Here is a 19631-nt window from a genome sequence, read left to right on the forward strand (position 1 = left end):
CTGGCACACCCACCCACTGATGCCAGATGACTAAGCACCCACCCCGAGCTTCACTTACACCAGTTCCCCCTGGGTGTCTCTTTCTTTTTTGGGTTCCAGCAGGTGGTTTCGCTCTTGTCCTTCATGGCCATGCCCCTCCCTGCCCAGGGCCATTCCTCCTTGCTTCTTCTGGCTCCTCTAGGCTGTGAGCTCTGGGGAACAGGGGGACTCAGATGGTAGCCCCTTGTTCTGCACCCTCTGGCTGAGCCCCTTACCTTCCGTAACAAGGCTGGGCATGCCGTCCATGCCCAAAACACAAAAACAACTTAAACTTTTTGAGTGTAGGTGAAAAAGGATATTGCGGTCAAATAAGTCTGAGAAACACTACCCTGAACAGGTTTCTCTATGACAGGGCTTCTCATGGTTTCTACCACGCCATTAGAAGATTGACCATGTGTTCATACTTGAAGCTGGATGCATGCGGTGCGTTACACTATTCTATTTTTGTGCATGTTTGAACTTTTCCATAGAAAACAAGTTTTTTTTATGCTGTTAATCACTGTGCACCTGTAGGAGGAAAGACTGTACAGTTTCCCAAACATATGTGTCCCTAGAACACATTTTGGGAGGTCCCAAGTTATTAAAGGGCAATGCTGGAGTCACACCTCAGTGTATGTTGTCAAGATGTGACCACCTCAATGTTCGAATCATCTGGCTCATCACTGGATGTCGAATCAAGATTTCCCAAGCTCCAGGTCCCAGCTATCTCCTCCCTCCCAATGACGTACAAGTTCTGTCCTGCTTCCTTGGGGTTATTCCCCCCGCCCCTGGGACATGATCTCCGGCAGGCTCTGGCCTTTATCCTCCAGAGGGACAATCTTATACTCAACCGAAGTCATGGGCTTCAGAAATGAAGATACGTGCCCTCATGGCCCACACAATCCCTAAGACCCCAGCCACGGACTTCTTCCACCCAACTTCCTGATTCCTTAGGTCTTCTCCTGGCAGTTGGCTACTTCCCTGAGCACCATTCATGAGGTCCTTTCATCTTCAGATGGATCCATAAACCCCAGGGGTTGGAGTGTTGATTCCCATGGGGCAGGATGGCAGTGCTGAGGATGGGATCACAACCAAAGTAGGCCACACAGGTTGAAAATAAACACTTTATGTAAAGACATACTTTAAGGCGGGTGGAGTTCCCATCACGGACCTCTCTGGGACTGCTGCCCCAACCCATGGACAATGTGAGTAGGGACCAGGTAAGAGACCCACAAGGGGCAGCCAGGAAGCAAACTGACAGATGGGGTCTAAAAGCAATGGAATATGGAAAGGTCGGGCTGGGGTGGAGACAGGACGGACCCCAGCTCATCCGGCTTGGCCTAGAGTCAAGGTGCTAAATTCCTGGCTCCATCGAAGCACAAGGTCCTCACTTTTGGCCTGGCTCAAAACACTGTAAGTCTCGTTCTGCAGACATCTCATACGGGACACCTACACAGGGATTGGGGACACACACTCTGTGTCACAGAGCCCAGGAGGCAGAGGCACAGAGGTGGGGAAGTGGCATGAGTCCCACAAGAACCAGAGGTGAGCGGGGACCGGCACAGGGCAGTCGAAGGAAGGAGGAAACAGATGTGGGTTTTTAAGGCTGCAAGAGACACCAAGTAGCCCAATCTCTCCTTTAAGAAGCGAGGAGGCTGAGGATGGGGGAGGAAGTAACTTATTCCAGACTACTTGGTGAGTAACAGCAGACGCAAGCCGAGACCTCAGCACCCAATGCCCAACCCAGCTAGGGATTCTTGCCATGGTGCCCCAAAGGGACCCTCTCCTTTTATTTGCAGCATCCTTCCTGGACCACCCGTCCCACCGCTGCTGGGAGGGCATCGCTTACTCCAAGACAGGATGGAGTGGGTGAGAGGGCTCTGGTGGAGGCCTCAGCCCAGAGACGCAAGCAAGGAACTCTTCTCACCTCTGTCGCTCACAGCAGAGCGAGGTGTGTGTGTGTGTGTGTGTGTGTGTGTGTGCTCAGAATAGACCCCCCTGTGGTGACCGATTGAGGGGCTGAGGGGAGAAGGAGGGGGCAGGGTGAGGGGCTCACCTTCCGGTCCCGGCTTCTCATCAGGCACTGTTGGCTTTTGAAGGCACAGTAGTTTGGATACTGTACATAGTCTGTGTCACAAATCTAAGCCAGGAGCCAGGAATGGGGAGGTGGGGAGACATCAGAAGTCTTCTAAGACACACAAGTCCTCCAGAGAGAGCCCATAATGGCCAAACCAGGGCCAGGGCTGGAACCCTTGAGAACCAGACCTTCCACACCTGGGGTGCCCCCTCTCTGAGGAAGAGGCCTCTGTCCCCGCCGCCTTTCTTGCCCCCACACCCCCCCCAGTCACAGTTCAGTGCTGAAAAGAAGCCAGGAGCCAGAGAATTAAGTGGCTGCCCTATTGGGCAGCTTGCTGGGAAAGTAGCTGAGGAATAGGGAATGGGGAAGGGGGCCCAATCGGGGTCCAATCTCAGGGAGCCTTCTAGTGATGGTTAAGTGAGGGAGAGGGTAGAGGAATCTCAATGTATGACCCTGGGTGAGTCCCTTTCCTCTGTGGATCTCGCCTCCCCATCTATACATCCAGGGGAGAAGGAGGGATGATCTCTGAGACCCTTTCTAGATCCAAAGTCTCCTCCAGGACCTCTCCTCAGGCCCGGGGATAAGAGCTGGAGAGGGCCCCTCATCTCAGCCACCAGCCCTTTCTTAAGCTGCCCCAGCTTTCTGGCCTTGATTTTTCCTGCTAAACAGTCAACAACTAGTAGCCCAACAGGGGAGGTCAGTCTGTGGAGAGCAGGAGCAAAGCTGATTCCACTGAGCAGGGAAGTGCTGGTACCATAGGGCAAGAAGCCCGCCAGACCGAAGCAGGGCAGTGGGGGATCACAGGTCCGTGACCCCTCGGTCATTGGTTGTAGGGGTGAGTCTAACTTTGGGCCAGTGTGGGAAGTGACTTAACCAAAGCCCCTCAGCATGGACCCTGCAGAGCTGGGATCAGAACATCTGTCTCCTGCCTCCCCCTCCCGAGCTCTCCCACCCCTCCGCCCCTCTGATTCCTACTCCTTCTGCAAACACAATCCTTTTTTTTTTTTGAGAGGGGGAGGGGATGGAAGGGTGTCTATTGCAAAGAGGCAGGAGGCTCAGTGAGGACTGGTTCCCCAAAAACCAGAGGCCTAGCCCCCTTGCACATCCTAGGGCTCCTCAGAGCAAGTAACTGGAAGGAACGGGGACAACTGGGGTAGGGTGGAGCTTTGGGGAAAGGCTCTGACCTTGGTGGGGAAATCCCCATCCTGGAAGCTAAGGAATTCCGTCTGGAGCCAGCCGGACACTCGAATATCTTCACAGCCCTTGGTAGCCAGCCGGGCACACCAGAAGTCCATGCGGAGCCCGCCATACATATCCAGCCCGTAGAAGCGGCCTGATGTTGGGGTCCCTACCTGTGGCACAGGGGACAGGGGAGAGGTGCACACCCCTGTCCCCCTGCAGACCTCCCTTCTCGCTGCCCAGTCCTGCCTGGAGCCTCAGGCCTCCCCCACGGCAGGCTGCCCGCTAAGTACCTGGGTACCGATGGACATGCTCTGGGCTATGAGCAGGGGGCTGATGAAGGGTGTTTTGTGCGAGCTGTCACACAGCTGTCGCTGCAGGACCGCCTCCGAGTGGCACTGTTCCAGCTTCAGGGAGCAGAAGTCACAGAGGGCACAGGTGGCTGTGTGTCGCCGCCCAAGGTTGTCACAGACCTGGGGCAGGAGTGTGGTTGATAGGCTGAGGCTGAGACACTTTCAGCCCCGCAGAGCCGTCCCCACAGAATGTCTTCGTATTAAGGCTCTTCCGAAGGCTTCTCTGGCTTTCCTCCCTGCCCCCTCCCCAAAGGCTCCTCCAGGACCTCTCCTCAGTGCTCTAACTCTTCACCCTCTTGGATGATGTGTCTACTCCCAGGTAACCTTCACCTTTCTGAAGACAACACCCAAATCTTTATCATCCGTTCCGATCTCTTTCCTGAGCTCCAAATCCTCATTGCCAAGTACCTGACAGATGTCTACCACCAGGTGACCTACGATCATTCCTTTTTTTTCCCCAAAGATTTTATTTATTTGAGAGAGAGAGAGAGAGTGAGAGAGAGCACACACAAGAAGTGGGGAGGGGCAGAGGGAGAAGCGAGAAGCAGATTCCCCACTAAGCAGGGAGCCTGACGCAGGACTCAATCCCAGGACACTGGGATCGCGACCTGAGCCGCAGGCAGACGCTTAACCGACTGAGCCACCCAGGAGCCCCCAATTTTTTTTTTTTTAAGATTTACAATCATTCCTTAGACTCTCTTTCTCTCCCTCTCTCTGCTAATGATAATGCTAATATCTATAAAGTCGACACAGTGCCAGACACCACAGCCACAAACGCTTTCGCCTCAGTTAGCCTTCACCAGAGCCCTATCCTAGCCTAGGTACGAGAAACATCTCCATTTGACTGAGGAGGAAACGGGCTCAGTTGAGGTCAAGTAGTCTGTGCAGAACCACGCGTCTAATCGATGGTGGAGCTCTGCCCAGCTAACTCCCAAACCCACACTCTACCTAAGAACTTAGGTCCAAACCCTCCAAGTTCTTGGAAGACATTCTTCAGAGCGGAGTTACCCATCTCCTAGCTGGGGTCTGTCTGCGCCCTGACTGGCTTTCCTCTGCATTCCCGGGCAGGGCTTGCTAACCAGCGTGCCCAGTCCATGCCATCTTCCCCCTTCACGCATGGGTGCACACGTCCCAGAGCACGGAATCTCTCACGTCACCTCATTTACTCCTCACACCAGCACGTAAGGCAGCATCATCACGTCCCTGACTTAAAATCGTTTTCGGGCTAACTTTTCCTACCAAGTTCAGTACAAATGCTTCAGATCGCTGTTTGAGAGTTTTCACCCTAGGACCCTTCCTATCTCTCTGACTCGATCTTCTGCCACTCTGCTCCAGGTAAAATGGGCTCCGTATTGGTCCCTGAACCAAACTGTGATATCCCGGGAGCTCTCCACGACTCCTGAACTTCCTACACTCAAAAAACAAAACAAAACAAAACAAAACAAAAAAAACCCCCACAAGTCTCAAGGGACACCTGGGTGGCTCAGTCGGTTAAGCATCTGCCTTGGGCTCAGGTCATGATCTTGGGGTGCTGGGATTGAGCCCCGCATTGGGCTTCCTGCTCAGCGGGGAGCCTGCCTCTCCTTCTGCCCTCCTCTGTCCCCCACCCCCTGCTCCTGCTCTCTCTCTCAATAAATAAAATCCTTTTTTTAAAAAGATTTATTTATTTATTCGACAGAGATAGAGACAGCCAGCGAGAAAGGGAACACAAGCAGGGGGAGTGGGAGAGGAAGAAGCAGGCTCATAGTCCAAGAGCCTGATGTGGGGCTCGATCCCACAACGCCGAGATCACGCCCTGAGCCGAAGGCAGACGCTTAACCGCTGTGCCACCCAGGTGCCCCAATAAATAAAATCCTTAACAAATAAGTCTCTCTCCAACACCTACCGCACACTTCTTTTATAATGCTACTGAATCTCTCATGGCTCTCAGACCCCTTAAGGGCAGGAGCAGTACGTTCATTCTAGGTGCCCTACTATCCCCTCTAGCAGGAACCTCTACCAAGCCCCTTCTTTTGCCTGCTTAACTTCTTTCATTTTCAGGTCTCTGTTATAAACATCGGTTCCTCTAAGAATTCTCTGATCCTCCCAAACATGGACCATGGGGTCCCCCATCTGCTGCCTCTGGACTATGTACTTATCTATGGGTGCATTTATCCATCACACTGTTCTGCCTGCTTCCTCATCTGTCTCTCCCACTAGACTCTGAGAAGATTGGATCTATTTTACTCATCACCAACATCTCAAGTACTTAGTACAGCGCTGGTACACTGTACTGAAAAACCAATTATTTAACTTGCTCGATGGCCAGCCTCTGGGCCTGCCACCATACCCTATAGAACAAACAGATGAATGGAGGGCATGCTGACTCTTAACAAATGTTTGCTAACTTGTCTTATTTCAAAACCTACGGAATGTCTTCCTGGGAATAGGACTCACTGGGTGCTGAGGGCACATCGAGACTGGGATCTCTCTACAGATCCTTGGAAGGGGTTCTATGATCCCTCTGGAATGGAGAGCTGCACCCAAGGCAAAGCCAAGTATTAAAGATGGTGGAGTAGCTCAGGAGATAACTCAAGCTTAACAGCTCAGAGAGATGAAGAATGAACTCGGGACTGGAATGGATTCCAGACTAGGTCTTCGGCCTTCTTCCTTTAAGGTGAGCTGGAGATGTCCTCCCAAAGAAGGGATTCTCACTCAGAGAGAATCTCTCCAAGGATGCCTTATGCCTTCTGTATCCCTGCCTTCCCCCCACACTCTCAAGGCCCAGTATAGTGCCAGGCCCAGAGGACGGCCAACGAGCATGTATCCGTTACACAGCATTGCAGGCATACCGGCTTCCCGAAACCAAGGATCTCCTCCTCTATGTACTGCCAGGCCCTGGCTGTGGGCGTTATGGTGCAGGTGTTCTCCACAATAGAGTAGCACAGCACCAGCAAGGCCTCTACGTGGGGCATCTGCAGGAGGCTGTAAGAAGACGGCACTGGCTGGTGAGGATGGGCCGGAGGGCTGGGGCAGAAAGCCACATCCACTCTTTCCCCTCCCCTCGGTGTCTGGTCTTGGTCACACACACTCAGCATGCTCATGGGGCTTCAGAGCCCTCCAGACCAACTGCCTCCTTTTACAAATGAGGAACTGAGGTCCAGAAAGGGGAAGTAATCTTCCCCAAAGCTGCAATGCTAATCAGAGGCAGAGACAAGACCAGAACCCAAGCCCGGTAGGTCCAGGTCCAGGGCCCACACCAACCCATCACACAGAGAATGGGGGTCTAGGGCAGGGCTTAAGCCAGCGATGGCAAGAGAACAGGTGAGGCAGATAGTTTTTAGGCGCACCTCTAGTCCAAGCAGGTCTGAGTGGGTCTTGGAAGTGAAGCTGGGAAAGGGAGCTTCTTCTTCCCAAAAAAGGCAGCAGCGGGGATAGGGCTAGTGGTGGGGTGGGGGTTGGGGGGGGGGCGGTCAGAACTGCCTGTACCTGTCACGGGTTGGCTTTTTCCAGACAGGTTCTTCGTCATACAGCTCATTCATTTCATCCATTTCCTGGGCTGATCGAATGAGCTCCTGGATGTTCTCCATCATCATAGGAGTGGACTCCACTTCCCGTACCCGGGGAGTGAAGGAGGAAGGGTTGGAAGACACGAACTCAGACTGGAACTTGAGCTTTGGGTCTGTCTGCAGCCCAGCCATCGACTCCAGTCCCTGCTCTGCCCCCTGTCCTTCCTCTTGCTTTCCCTCCTCCTCCAGTTCCTCCTCCTGCTCTTCTTGCTCCTGCCCTTCCTCCTGTTTATGCTCCTGCCCTTCCTCCTGTTTATGCTCCTGCCCTTCCTCCTGTTTATGCTCCTGCCCTTGCTGCTGCTTGCGCTCCTGCCCTTGCTCCTGCTTGCGCTCCTGCCCTTGCTGCTGCTTGCGCTCCTGCCCTTGCTCCTGCCCCCCCAGGGACAGGGAGGATTGTAGCAGCTCCTGCACATTGTTGTTCAGCCTCTCGGGCCAGGGCTGGAAGGCCTGTTGTTCCGTGGCTGCAGAAGGGTTTGGGAAGGACCGAGAAAGAAAATGGAAAGGAACAGTCAGGCTTCTGGCCCGCGAGGGTCTTTGTTACAGCGGGACACACACAGCAACACAAAGGCACGGGAAAGCAGCCTAAATGACACTTAATTCACACAGTCGAGTGTAAAACACACAAGGAAGAATACGAATACGAAAATAAAAGAAAAATTGCCATGGTAATTATGGCAATTGTGGTTCCCCTTTCCACCTCCCTTACAAGGGCTCCTCTTCCCTAACTCCCACCTCAAATCCCACCTTTTGTCCCTCTCACTTAGGAAACACCAAAGATGCTGAATAGCTAGCAACGAATCCTTTCTCGAGTGAGGATGGTCGCTTATGAAAGTCCCAGAGGACTTCCAGACGCAGGAATGTTTGGGGGAGCTGGGAAAAGTGAATTTTTCCTAGAATTGTAAGCAATGTGAGAAGATACTCTGGGATGGGATAACCCCACCTTGTGTTCACAAAAAGGCGTTTCCAGCCTTATGTAACTATTGGGCATGCTGCCAGGGCCCCCTTCCCCCCAGCCCGCTCAACATGCTTCCCCATTCCCTACCACCGATGTCTTAACTCCTGGGCTCTGGGATTTGTGGAAGGGCTTGCAGGTAGCCTCCCAGGTACTGGGAGGGTCTCACCTGTGACGTGAGATGAGAGGGGGGAGGTCATCGTGGTGGGAGGGACATCAGAGGAAGCGTCAATCTCCTTGAGAGTGTTAGGTGAGAGGATTGAGACTGGCTGGGAGCACAGGACCCTCTGCAAGAAGAGAAGGACAGTGGGCATGTCTTTCCCATAGGGCAGACTTCTACTCCAGGGTCCAGCTCAGTCCTTTTCTGGCATGTCTCCTCTCTCACAGCTGCTGGGCAGGGATGAAGGAATATGGTCCCTGCTGGAACCCTCTAGACCTGAGAAAGGGTTCCCCTGTGAGATAAGACTCCATGTCTGGGCCACACCCCTGCCTTCACTCTTGTGTTTGACTTGAATGAAATCACTCAAGTGTTAGAAGAAAGGGGATGGCTTGTCCCTTTGCCTCTTCCCTTCCCTCTTCCCTACTTTCCTCGCAGGAACAAGATTGTTCCGACAGTCTCAAAGCCCAAGGTGAGACTGTACTCATGTGTCATCTGTGTAAAGGACTGGCAAAGTGGCGGGGAGGGAGGCTCTTAGGATGGCCCTCCTGGAGCCCTTCCTCAACGCCTCACCTGCCCCCCCTCCCCCGTGGTCCTAGGACACCAGATCCAACCTTTGTCCCGAGCTTCACCTTGGCGTAGTAGACGTGGTTGGAGCAGCGATACTGAGTAAATTGGCAGAAGGACTCAAACCAGGAGGCATAAGGGAGGTCGGAGCAGACAGCGCCTGAGAATGGGCAGGGGTGGAGAAAGTGAACACACACAGGGGGAACTCCCTCCCCAAGGCTGGGGGGCGGTGGGCTCCTTGGGTCTGCAGAGTGGAGAATATGGCCTCAGGGTAAGGAGCAGGCCCTACCCCTGCCCCACTAGTCTGGCCCTCACCGTCGGGCACCAAGCCGTGATTTTCGTATTGGTCCAGCTGGACGAGGGTGGGGTTCCGGCAGCCGTGCGTTGCACGGAGACGGCAAGTAGTCTCTGCTTTCCAGGTTGGGGTCAGCAGTGAGAAGAAGCGTTCATATTCCGTGGGAGAGAGAGGGCTGCCTGGAGTGGAGGCCGAAATTGAATCCTGGGCTGGGGCGGGTGTCAAAAGCAGGAGCAGCACTGCGGGGCGGGGAAACAGACGGATGGATGCACCGAACTCCAAAACCCGCTTGGGGCCCTGGACAGACAGACTGGCAAGCGGGCCTGTGGAAATCAGCAACTGGGGGATGTCTGGCCGGCGATCCCAGCCGATCAGGGTGAGGAGATTCCAGGGGCAGAGGCTAAGGTCTGACCCCAGAAGCTAGGGAGCAAACCCAACACGACCACCCCGAGAAAGCGTTTCAAAACCTTATAGCAAGGGCTCTTGGGAAGTGGAGGACCGAACCCCCGGAGAAGGAGACTGCTCGAGTAGGCGGGAACCTCTCACCCTTGAAGAGTGAGAGAAGAAAGCCGGCGGCTAGCTTCCTCATGGCCCCAGTCGATCCGCCCGCGTTTCCCCGGACCAAAGCGGCCTCTAACGGGCCAAGCCAGAGAGAGCCGGCGGGCGCGGGCTCGCCGACGGGGGAGTAGAAGGTGCGGCCCCAACGTCACAAAGGGCCGGGGGCGGGGCCACGGAAACTGACGCGCGCTCTGGGGCTCACCGCGCCCCCGGGGCTAAGGGTCCTCGCGTGTGTCATAGTGCACCTCCGGAGGATAATGACGGCAAAAGCCATCACTGACCCAGTACCTTCGACGGAGTAGGCGCTGTGTTATTCTATGTATTACCTTATTTCATTCCCGAGGTAATCCCAGAAAGTGGGTACTATTATCCCTGTATTACAAGATGACAAAACCGGGGTTTGGACAACCAATGTGCCCAAGAGGTGGTGAGGCTTAGATGGGAATGTAGGCAGGGTTGTGGGGCAGGCGGGGCTGGAGCGTACAGAGCACAGTCAGGGCCTCCCTGGGTAGGAACCAGAGGGAGCCTCCAGGTAAGAAAACGAGCCAAAAGGGGAAACGAGCAGGGTTCAGGTGAGGAGGTGCTCAGGTGTAAGGTCGGTTCAGTCTAAGTAAGTGGTTTCCAAGTGGGAGGTGAGCAAGACAGCCCATCGACACAGGCGAAAATGTTTTTCCATTTTGTGTTTAAAATAAGAAATCAAGCTAATAGTATTATAGTACATGCATAAAACACAAAGACATGTTTATTGGAAATTAAGGGAAAGATGTTTTACGGAGAAAAGATGCACAATTTTAAGAGTTTGGGAAGGCCCCCGTCTGAGGCCCCCACCCCCAGCCCCGCCGGCTCTGTCCTTCCAAGTTGAGAGCTGTGGAGTCCGGTGCGGAGGTGCGGCTCCTGCTGCCCCGTCTCGTTCTACCTCCTCCCACCTCTAATCCGACCCAGAGGAGGCAAACGAAATGTTCAGCACACGTAGTAAAATACGGTCTCTACAATAAACACAGCAGGCCAACACGGACAGCTTTTATTCACCTACTCAAACTCCTTTACACGTGAGTGATGTGCATTCCACCTTGCCCCCTCCCACTCACAAGGCCAGGATGAATTCTCTTGACACAGAGGAAGGGGTGCCCCTTCAACTAAGGCCACGGCCCAGATGCTCCGGGGGAGCCCCTCCCGTGGAAAAAGCAGGAAGAGAACAAAGAGAGTTTATCACACCAGAGCCCCCCCACAGGGGGAGGGACTCAGGAGGGCTGGGGAGTGCCCCCATGCTACTGCCCCAGTCCTTAAATACAAAGCAAGGGGAGTGAAGAGGACCATCCCTTGGAAATACAGCACCAACCTCAGCACGGAGGCAAAAGGACAGTGGGCAAGCCACTTTCCTCTGAGGGGGGCAGGCTGAATGAGAGCACAGACGGTCAGCAGCTGCGGCAGCCCTCCCTACCAGGGTCTGGATGCAGCCTCAGCACCAGGAGTGGGGAGAGGGGAGGAGAAGGGATGACTACACTGCGCCATCCACTCTCCCTGAGCCCCGGGCCCCAGCACAGGCTTTCCTCTCCCCACTAGCCCGGGTCCAGGGATGTGGAAGAAACCGTGGGAATCCAAGGCCCCTATCTATTTCTTCTTGCGTTCCTGGGAGCAGCGTGGGCAGAACCTAGAGAGGAACGTGATAGAGAGGCGGAGGGAGAAAGTGAGTGAGAGGGAGTGCCCTCCTCCACGCAGCTGACGGGCAGCCCGGCGCCTGCCGCAACTCTCTCACTCACCACTTCCCCCGAGGCTTGGTCGTCAGCCCCACACAGGCAAAGTGGAACCACTCGATGGAACACTGAAAAGGAGGAAGATGGAAGAAGCAGAAGTCAGGGGCCCGGGTGGGGGAGAGGAAAGAAAAGAAGTTTCCTCAGAAGTGTTCCCGTATTCCGTCCCTTTGGAGAAATCTTGGAGGTCCCAAGGCCAACCAACTCCACCGTCCTCTTATTCTGGAGTCCCACTATTCAACCGTTTCTTCCCCTCTTGTACCCGCTCCCTCGTGGCCCCCAGAACCCCATCTGGAGGCAAAACGGTGGGTTCTCACATCAGGGTTGTCACAGCCAATCATCTCTCCATAGGAGACCTGGTGACAAAGGCAATAGGTGGGTTCGTTGGGATCCACAGGCATATCCAACACATCAGAGGGGTGGACACTGCCAAAGGTCACTGAGGGCATCCCATACTCAGGACTTCTGCATGCCAAGAGGAAGAGAACGTGTCATCTGCAGAAAGGGAAGCTACAGAGGTGGTAGAAAGACATCCTGGTGGGCAAGTGATCTGTGGCGTGTCTTCTCTATCCAGCAAATACCACAGCGATAAGGAGAAGTTACTGGCCCAGAAGACGGAGAGAGTGGCAAGGGCAGCGTGGGGTGGGAGTGCGGGGCAGGAGAAAAAAATACGCCACGCGGCAAAGTGTCCCCTTGTACACTCACGTGCGCACAAGTTTCAACTTCTTTTGGGCAGCTTTGGGAGCTTCTTCATCTGAGTTTTTCCCTTTGGAACGAGCACGGGCAGCTTTCTTCTCCTTCTGAGTCCGGCCTTCCAGGAAAGAGGGGGAAAGCCAGAAGGCAGGGAGAAAGATGGGTTAAGTCTTCCTGCTTCCCCCTCCTTCCAAGCTGGTGCCCCTCCCTCACAGCTGAAGTGTGGCTGCTTCTCCCTCTTGGTGTCCCCGCCCCCCTCTCAGGCCCCGCCCCCCTCCTCACTCTTTTTGCCTTTGCTGGAAGAGCTGTCATAGTCACTGGACTCAATCTGCTTCTCCTTCAAATCAGCCTCGAAGCGGGCCAGGTCTGTGTCCAGTCGCCGGATGTGTTTGTCCACCTAGGTGCAAGGAAGGAAAGAGAGAGCTACAAGGCTCGTTCCGGCAAAAGAAAATAAGGCTAAGGCACATTCTATGTATCTCCCAGACCCAAAACAGATCCCGGCACAGCTGAAGGAGGGGTCTAGGACCCCAAGGATTAGATGGGAGGTAGGTGGGGAGCCATGAACAGGGCCATACCATCTCATAGGTCTGCATGGCAAGCTGCACCTTGTCGTCACCAAATTCCTTGCACTTGCCATAGGCTTCCTGGATCTGTTTGAGAAGGGCCAATTTTTCCTCGGAGCTCAGGCTGCGGGCGCTACTCATATACTCAGTGGCCAACTTGTCAATTTCAGCCTTCAGGTCTACAACAGAGACAGAGGCCTGGTCACAAAGGCCCCTGAGCGGCTAGGTGAAACACACTTCTTCCTCTTGTTTCTTGGACCTTTTCCATGGACCATCATCATAACCTTCGAACTAAAATCCCCTGAAAGTTCATAGGTACTGTGCCATTCACTCAAGTAATGCAACATACTGACAGTATTTTGTTTTAAAGGTGTCTCCAGGTGCTGAAAACATTGCTATCATAGCTGGAACTGAAGTTAGTGAAAAATAAGGAGGGAGCCTTTGCATACCGCACCAATACGAAATATATTTCTGTTGGTGTCTGAAGATGCTTCTTTGCAGGGCTTGCTGCTTCTTGAACCATGAATCTTGTCTCACAGGCTTCCTGATTTCTTGTCTCAAAAACATTCCACAACAGCTCTGAGTACTGCGAAGCCGGCTGGGTCATCTGCTGCTGCCTTCCAGGTCTGTACGTCTCTGACTCATCGTTTAAAACTAGGCCCTAGTTCATTTATGTAACAGTTCTTTTACCCTACTTTGCTCATCGTCTGCAACCTGCTCGGATTTCCCGTCACTTTTTCTGTTTGTTCATCTTACACACTGCTCCGAACATTTTAATATCGGAAGGCTGGCGATGTCCCCAGACATTGAGACTGTAGATGCCTACTGCCTACTACTTGGTAGGACTCATAAAAAATGTCGATGAAGAGAGACAAAAGAGTCACTGTAACATGGTGCAGCGACAGACAACCGGAAGGACCTGTGTACACACTATGCTTGTGCCCCATTTCATGGGAGGCCTTGGGAGGAAGCTGAAAATGCATGTGGTTTGATAATCTCCCAACCGGTCTTTCTGTGCATGAACTCAAGAGTAGGGAATGTGATGCAAAGGAAGCAAGCATTCGGCAGGCAGTTCTTGGGGGGGGTGGGGAGTAGGGGGTCTACATCCAGAATTTTACATTATGTTCACTTTTTCATGAGTAAACTTACCCAGAGTAACTGAAATCACAGCTTTAGGTATTCTAACACCAGCTTGTCACATCCTTGAGCATGGCTACATAAGGATGGAAGGGAAGACCTACATATCCTTCAGCAGGTATGGGGCATGGCTCCAAGAGACGACATCTTTGCCCTTGAAGAGACCAATCTGACCACTGTAGTGTAGCCTCAGGCTCCAAGTGCATGCCTCAGTGCAGCCAGATTTGTTCAACATCCAAGGAAGGCCACAGATGGTATCTAGTGCTTCTGTAAGGTTGAAGAATACAGTGTAGAGATCCTGTTGTTAATTGCTGCTTTTCCTTCTTTTTTCTCTTTTTCTCTTTCTTTTTAAGAACTTCTCTACCAACATGACTTGTGGTCTATGGCCACATCGAATTCTGTGATAGGAACATTAACAATCCAGCAGAGTAGAAATATCCTAGTCTTCCTACAGATATATGGAATACAGAAAACAGAAACGATTCTAGAGTTGACTTCTTTTTGAATTCTTCTTGCAGATATAAAGAACAGAGCATCTTTGAATTCTTGAGGCATTGTCGCAATACTCTATAATGGAAAAGCCGATCTAGAAATGCAGATCTTCACTGCTCTCCTTTTGAGAATTACAAGAGAGTAAAAAAGAGAGAGAAGCCACAGTTCTCCAGATCAGACCAGATGATATGGTAACACCAGACAGAAAAAAAAGAAATGATCATACACACTCATTATACACACAAACTCCTTACTCTGTACGTACCCTCTGTTCTTTGGTCCAGGTCCCTCATGAGCTGAAAGTTTCTCTGCAATTCGAAGGGGAGGTTTTCGATACCTAGGGAGAAGAAGAAAAACTGAGAATCACTGCACTTCATAGGCCTTATAGCTGCTTTTAAAGTACAGATCCAAAAGGGGACTCAATTTCCCCTCCTTGGAACAGTTGGTTTTATCCGGAACAGCACTCATCATTCCTTTATCAGTGGAGGATGTGTCTGCACCTCTCCACAACTAACTTTGCCATCTCTTCCCAGCTTTCCCACCATTTGCCCCTTCAGTAACCTTACTCTATCAATCAGCCCCTCCTTTTCCTTGATTCCCTCCACGCTCCTTGCCCTCAGTCCAAATACCCACCTGGTATCCTCCACTCATCACACACACACACACACACACACACACACACACACTCTTCCACTCTACTCTCTGTATCATAGTCAGAATATTCTCTCTAAAAATACAAATCTCATCAAGTCACCCTCCTGGTCAAGCCACCCTTCTGGTAACTTCCTACCACACAATTCCTATTATTTTGTACTTTCTGGCCCATGCTCGCCTTACTTCAGCCTTGATTCAGGTCAGTCCCCCTTTGTGCTCTGCCTGCTCTGATCAGACTGGCCTTCTCTGAGTGCCCCCAACTTGCCAGGGCTCGTCCTCTACCCAGCTTTCCACATGCTGCTTTCTCTGTCCGGAATGACTGCCACCTCCACCATACCTCTTGGCCTACTAAATTCCTGATCATTCTTCAAAGTTCAGCTCAACTCTGACTTCTCCAGACTCCAAGTACCCTGGATGATGCTGTCAAGTTAGTCTAGCTCTACCCTTTTGGGAACTTATCCAACTGCAGTTAAATCAATTGTGTAACCAGTTATTTGGTATCTATCTCCCTAGCCCTCCAGAAGGACTGGACATGTCTGTCTTCTCGCTTATTTTATTGTGACCTGCATAGAGAGGGTCTTCAATAAATACTTGAATAAATGCACATATAACTTAAGTCTCTCCATAAAAGAAAAATCTCTTCCCACGACTCCACTTCAAACTTTTAAAATACCTCCATTTCTTTAACCTATAACATCAGGTCTGCCACCACCAGTTTATACTGAGATTACTTTAAGTCACCAATGACTTACCAAAACAAATGATCTGTTATTAGTCCTATCTTAAAAAATATGTCTGCAGCAGTTGGCACCATCTTCTTTCCTTCAGTAACTTTCTTCCTCTTAGGATTCCAAATCTCATCATATACTTTCTGATAATTCCAACAGTGATGTTTCCTTAGCCTGTCCCTTAAATGTCAATGTTTTCTTGAGATGATACTGAAATCCTCTCATTTTCCCACTTTACTTGTATTCCCTGAATGATCTCACTCTCATTCACTCTCATACAATTACCACGCCTATACGTAAGCTTAAATTGAATTAGGTATATTGCTGTTACTCCTGATTCCCTATCTTGCTGATGGTATCATATCCACCTCACTTCCCAAGCAGGAAATCAAGGCGTCACCTTAGAGTCTTCCTTCTCTCTCAGCTACCCAGTCATTCAATCAGTGCTGTCCTTCTAGCTCCTAAAGACTTCTGTCACTCTCTGAGACCTGAACTTCTCGTACACCAGTTGCTTTCCTTTATTAAAACCTATTTTTAAGGTCTGTTGGTTCTTCGCTATCTAAAGTGCAAGCCTCTTAGCCTGACTTAAAAGACCTTGCATGATCTAGCCCCAGCCTTTCTCCAGCCTCACTTCCCAATCTTCGACCTTTGAGTCCTATATATCAAGCACCCTGACTTCACTTTTCCTTGACCTGCCACAAACCCACCATAATACCTTTGCTGATGCCTTCCCCAACCAGAAATTTCCCTTCTTTCTCCACACTGCCAAATAAGCAGTCGGTCTTCAAAACTCTTCAAATATCACATCCTCTGGTAAAGCTTTACCCACACCCCCAGGCAATCAGCCCGTCTTTCAACAGTGCTGCCAACTGTCCTTTTAATGTAGTCCTATTACTTCACTTGTCACAGTTTTATCATTATTTATCAGCAGAATCTGTTTCCTCCTAGACTATGAGCACTTGAGGGCAGGGTCTGTGTCTTTTTCGTTCCAGTATCTCCGCATACCTGCCATTATGTCTGACCCAGAGCAGGGCCTCGATAAATGAATGGATGAATGGATGACTCCCAACACTAAGACAAATGTAAGCGCAGGAGAGTGACAGGCTTTGCGAAGGGGTGGGTTACACAAATGGCATAAACATAACACCAGATTTCCATTTGATAGGAATTGGAGCTTTACTCCAAGAAGAGAAGCGTTGCAGTTTACCATCTGACAGTGGTCACTCACAACCCCCGAAACCCGTGAGAAACCGCTTCTGAGAAAGAACTGAGCGGAGAAGCTGCGAGCAGGCTTTGTCGCCGCTCCGAATGGCAGTGAGTGATACACTAAAACGACCGATCCTGAACGACTGGGGGGCGGGGGGGAGGAATATCCTGAGGCTGGAGAACCTGGAGATGGGCTCGGCAAATACCTTCCCAGATCTGCCCGTTAGCCCTTCAAGCGACATCCCCTCAGCCCTACCGCGCAGCCCCTCCCCCGTCTACACCCAAAAGCCAGGCCTCGAACCTGCTGCCCCGCCCCCTCTTTCTTCACACCCTCCAATATTTTCTCTCACGGAACCCCTCCACAATTGTGACTTTCTGACCACCGGGACTTCGGGGCCGTACGGCTCCTCAGCCCTGATCCCCCCCGCCACTCTATGACCCCTGACCCCCTCCTCCAGCCTGCTCTTACTGTCCAGATAATGTTCCAAATACATCCCCGCAGCCATCTTGAAGCAAAACAAAGCAACTTCCGATCCGCCCCGGAAGTGACTGAAAAGCAACAGGAGCTGAAGCTATTATCCTTGGGTTGGAGCCTTTCCGCCCTTAAAAGGAGAGCTTCCGCCCTCAGTAAATTATTCGCGGGCACACATCCGCCCGACGTTGAGACTTTCCCTTTTGCGTAGGTAGCCGGGACGGCCGGTCCCTAGGTGCCTTGAGGTGGCTTTAGCCCGCTTCCGCCCTCACTGAGACCCCGATAAGCGACCGAGGCAGGCATGACGTCACGGAGGGTCGCCATTTTGCATTCCCTATCAAACTTTTTTTTTTGTTTTCCCCTCCAAAACCAGGATGTTTGGTAATGAGGGGCAACCCCCGCCCCTTGTCTCTTTAGGATTGTATTCCATAAATATACCTTTTCAGCAACTGGGGACTCTTCTTTTTGCAGGATATGAATCTAGTGACCACCGCAGGTCCTGGCTGAATCAAGACTCTTCAAGGTAGCTAGTTTCTTAACGAAGTTGGGGAGGCGTAGCTGGTGTTGCGAGAGTTAAACCCTCCGCATTTCTTTTCAATCGCACGAACATCAGCTACCCAGGATTATTTTTTAACATGGAAAAATTATTTATAAACTCTACTTATAAATACAAAGACTTACACAATAAAGCTGTAATTCTCCACACCTCTTGCCAGGGTTCCTGTCCTTTCACACTCGAATACATTCTCACGTATAAAATGACATAGTACTTCTGGCCTTGCCCCTTGTTTTTGTCTTTCCCCTGCCCCTTTTTGTTTTCCAGTTTATATATGATGTTAACTAGCACCAGGATTCTGAAAGGATTGGAGCTCAGAGCTCTGTCACAACTGGGTCAGCTGTCATCCTAGTCAGCTACAGTACAATGAGAAGGACTCTACATCAGGATGGAAACCAATCAAGTGCATGACAGGCTGCCACAACACTAGGGAAACAACTCGAAGCCCATACCTAATAGTGGTGTTAGTACGATAGAGTTTTGGAGACTGTTGTCCCCCCGTAACTCACACATTCGTGATGATTATCAATGCCACGGGGTAGCGTTTTAATGAAAGATTTTCAGTCACCTAATTTAGATCAAATATGTTAAGAAGGGTAAAATGAAACCTCAGGTTTACTACTGAGCAAGTGGAGAGATACAGCAGTTGGAGCTTGAAGACTTCACTCGAAGTGTCATGCCCCTGGATAAGCAATTTTATTTCTGTGCTTATGTCCTTCTCTATAAAATGAGACTAGTAGTACCTACCTCATAGAGTTCTTGCTATGATTGAGTGTAAGTGAATCCTTAAAAAGAGTAGATTCTGGTTCTAATACCTGTAGTGAAGATAGGGCGGTCAGGGCGTTTTCAGCAATTGGCGAGAGCAGGGGAAAAAAAAGAAGTATTCAGGAAGCTAACAGACACTGAGATTTCATCATAGATGATACATTCATTAGTGTCACGCCGCAGACTGAGAGGTCTTGGATGCCCACCCAAGAGACCGGCTGAGCCCAAAACTTAAGTGGGCATTATTTCATGGACTATTCACATTCCTCGAGGTCATGAGCACGGCTGTGCAGCAGTACACAAAGGATAGTCATGTTATTCGATGCTGGAGGTTTGTCACAACGTTTTCAGTGCTTAAAGGTTTTTAATTCTCAAAAAGGAACCTCGGAGGCGATCTAGTCCGATCCTTTCTTTTAACAGCTGAAGAAGCCTCCTGGTGAACACCAGTTGGTGGTAGAGCCAGGACTGAAGTCCAGGTTTCCTGACCACATTCTACTTTACAAGCATTTCAACTGTCCTGCATTGTTACTCAGTTCTGGTTATGGCTCCCATCACTGCAAACCTATGCATATGGATAACAGATATATGTATGTACACCCTCTGCCATCTGGAATTAGCCCTGAGCCTGGTGATGCTCCGGCAGGAGTGGAGGAGGCCCTTTCAAGAGGGCATGCGTCCATTCCTCTCATGGGGAGCTTAGTGGTCTCATTAACACATGACTGAAACCTTGCTCTCATATATTTAGGCATCGCAGGCCCCATGACAGGATTTGTAAGTAGAAATCCTCATAAACCAAGATCTCACTTTAATTATCAAAGCTGTGCCCTTCTATGCTTGGGGATACACACACAGTCTCATCACACAGTATTCACTCTTCATATACACACACTCCAGTGTAAATTCTTAGTAC

The 19631-nt window shown here is 51.2% G+C and overlaps 2 protein-coding genes across 7 annotated transcripts; both read right to left on the minus strand.

Moving 5' to 3' along the window:
• Positions 1-1128: 1128 nt before the first annotated feature.
• Positions 1129-10306, minus strand: ACRBP (acrosin binding protein). The gene is made up of 10 exons (XM_002922242.4): positions 9693-10306; positions 9167-9385; positions 8917-9011; positions 8297-8414; positions 7096-7636; positions 6459-6591; positions 3568-3747; positions 3280-3447; positions 2075-2158; positions 1129-1467 (listed from the first exon to the last, which is right to left on the minus strand). The coding sequence occupies exons 1-10, from the start codon at positions 9733-9735 to the stop codon at positions 1345-1347; spliced, it is 1704 nt and encodes a 567-aa protein (XP_002922288.2). The 5' UTR covers positions 9736-10306; the 3' UTR covers positions 1129-1344.
• A 385-nt stretch (positions 10307-10691) lies between these two features.
• Positions 10692-17513, minus strand: ING4 (inhibitor of growth family member 4). Of its 6 annotated transcripts, none has more exons than XM_034645440.1 (9): positions 17398-17478; positions 14606-14677; positions 13861-14115; positions 12724-12890; positions 12431-12545; positions 12161-12266; positions 11773-11920; positions 11465-11526; positions 10692-11355 (listed from the first exon to the last, which is right to left on the minus strand). In XM_034645440.1, the coding sequence occupies exons 4-9, from the start codon at positions 12850-12852 to the stop codon at positions 11316-11318; spliced, it is 600 nt and encodes a 199-aa protein (XP_034501331.1). In that variant the 5' UTR covers positions 12853-12890; positions 13861-14115; positions 14606-14677; positions 17398-17478; the 3' UTR covers positions 10692-11315. The 6 variants fall into 6 exon arrangements, with proteins under 6 accessions (XP_034501331.1, XP_034501330.1, XP_011227022.1 ...); XM_034645439.1 differs by lacking the exon at positions 13861-14115 and adding an exon at positions 15747-15902 and having other exon boundaries at positions 17398-17446; XM_011228720.3 differs by lacking the exon at positions 13861-14115 and having other exon boundaries at positions 12440-12545; positions 17398-17513.
• Positions 17514-19631: the final 2118 nt, after the last annotated feature.

Source organism: Ailuropoda melanoleuca, chromosome 16, assembly GCF_002007445.2.
Source record: "Ailuropoda melanoleuca isolate Jingjing chromosome 16, ASM200744v2, whole genome shotgun sequence".
Taxonomy (NCBI): Eukaryota; Metazoa; Chordata; class Mammalia; order Carnivora; family Ursidae; genus Ailuropoda; species Ailuropoda melanoleuca.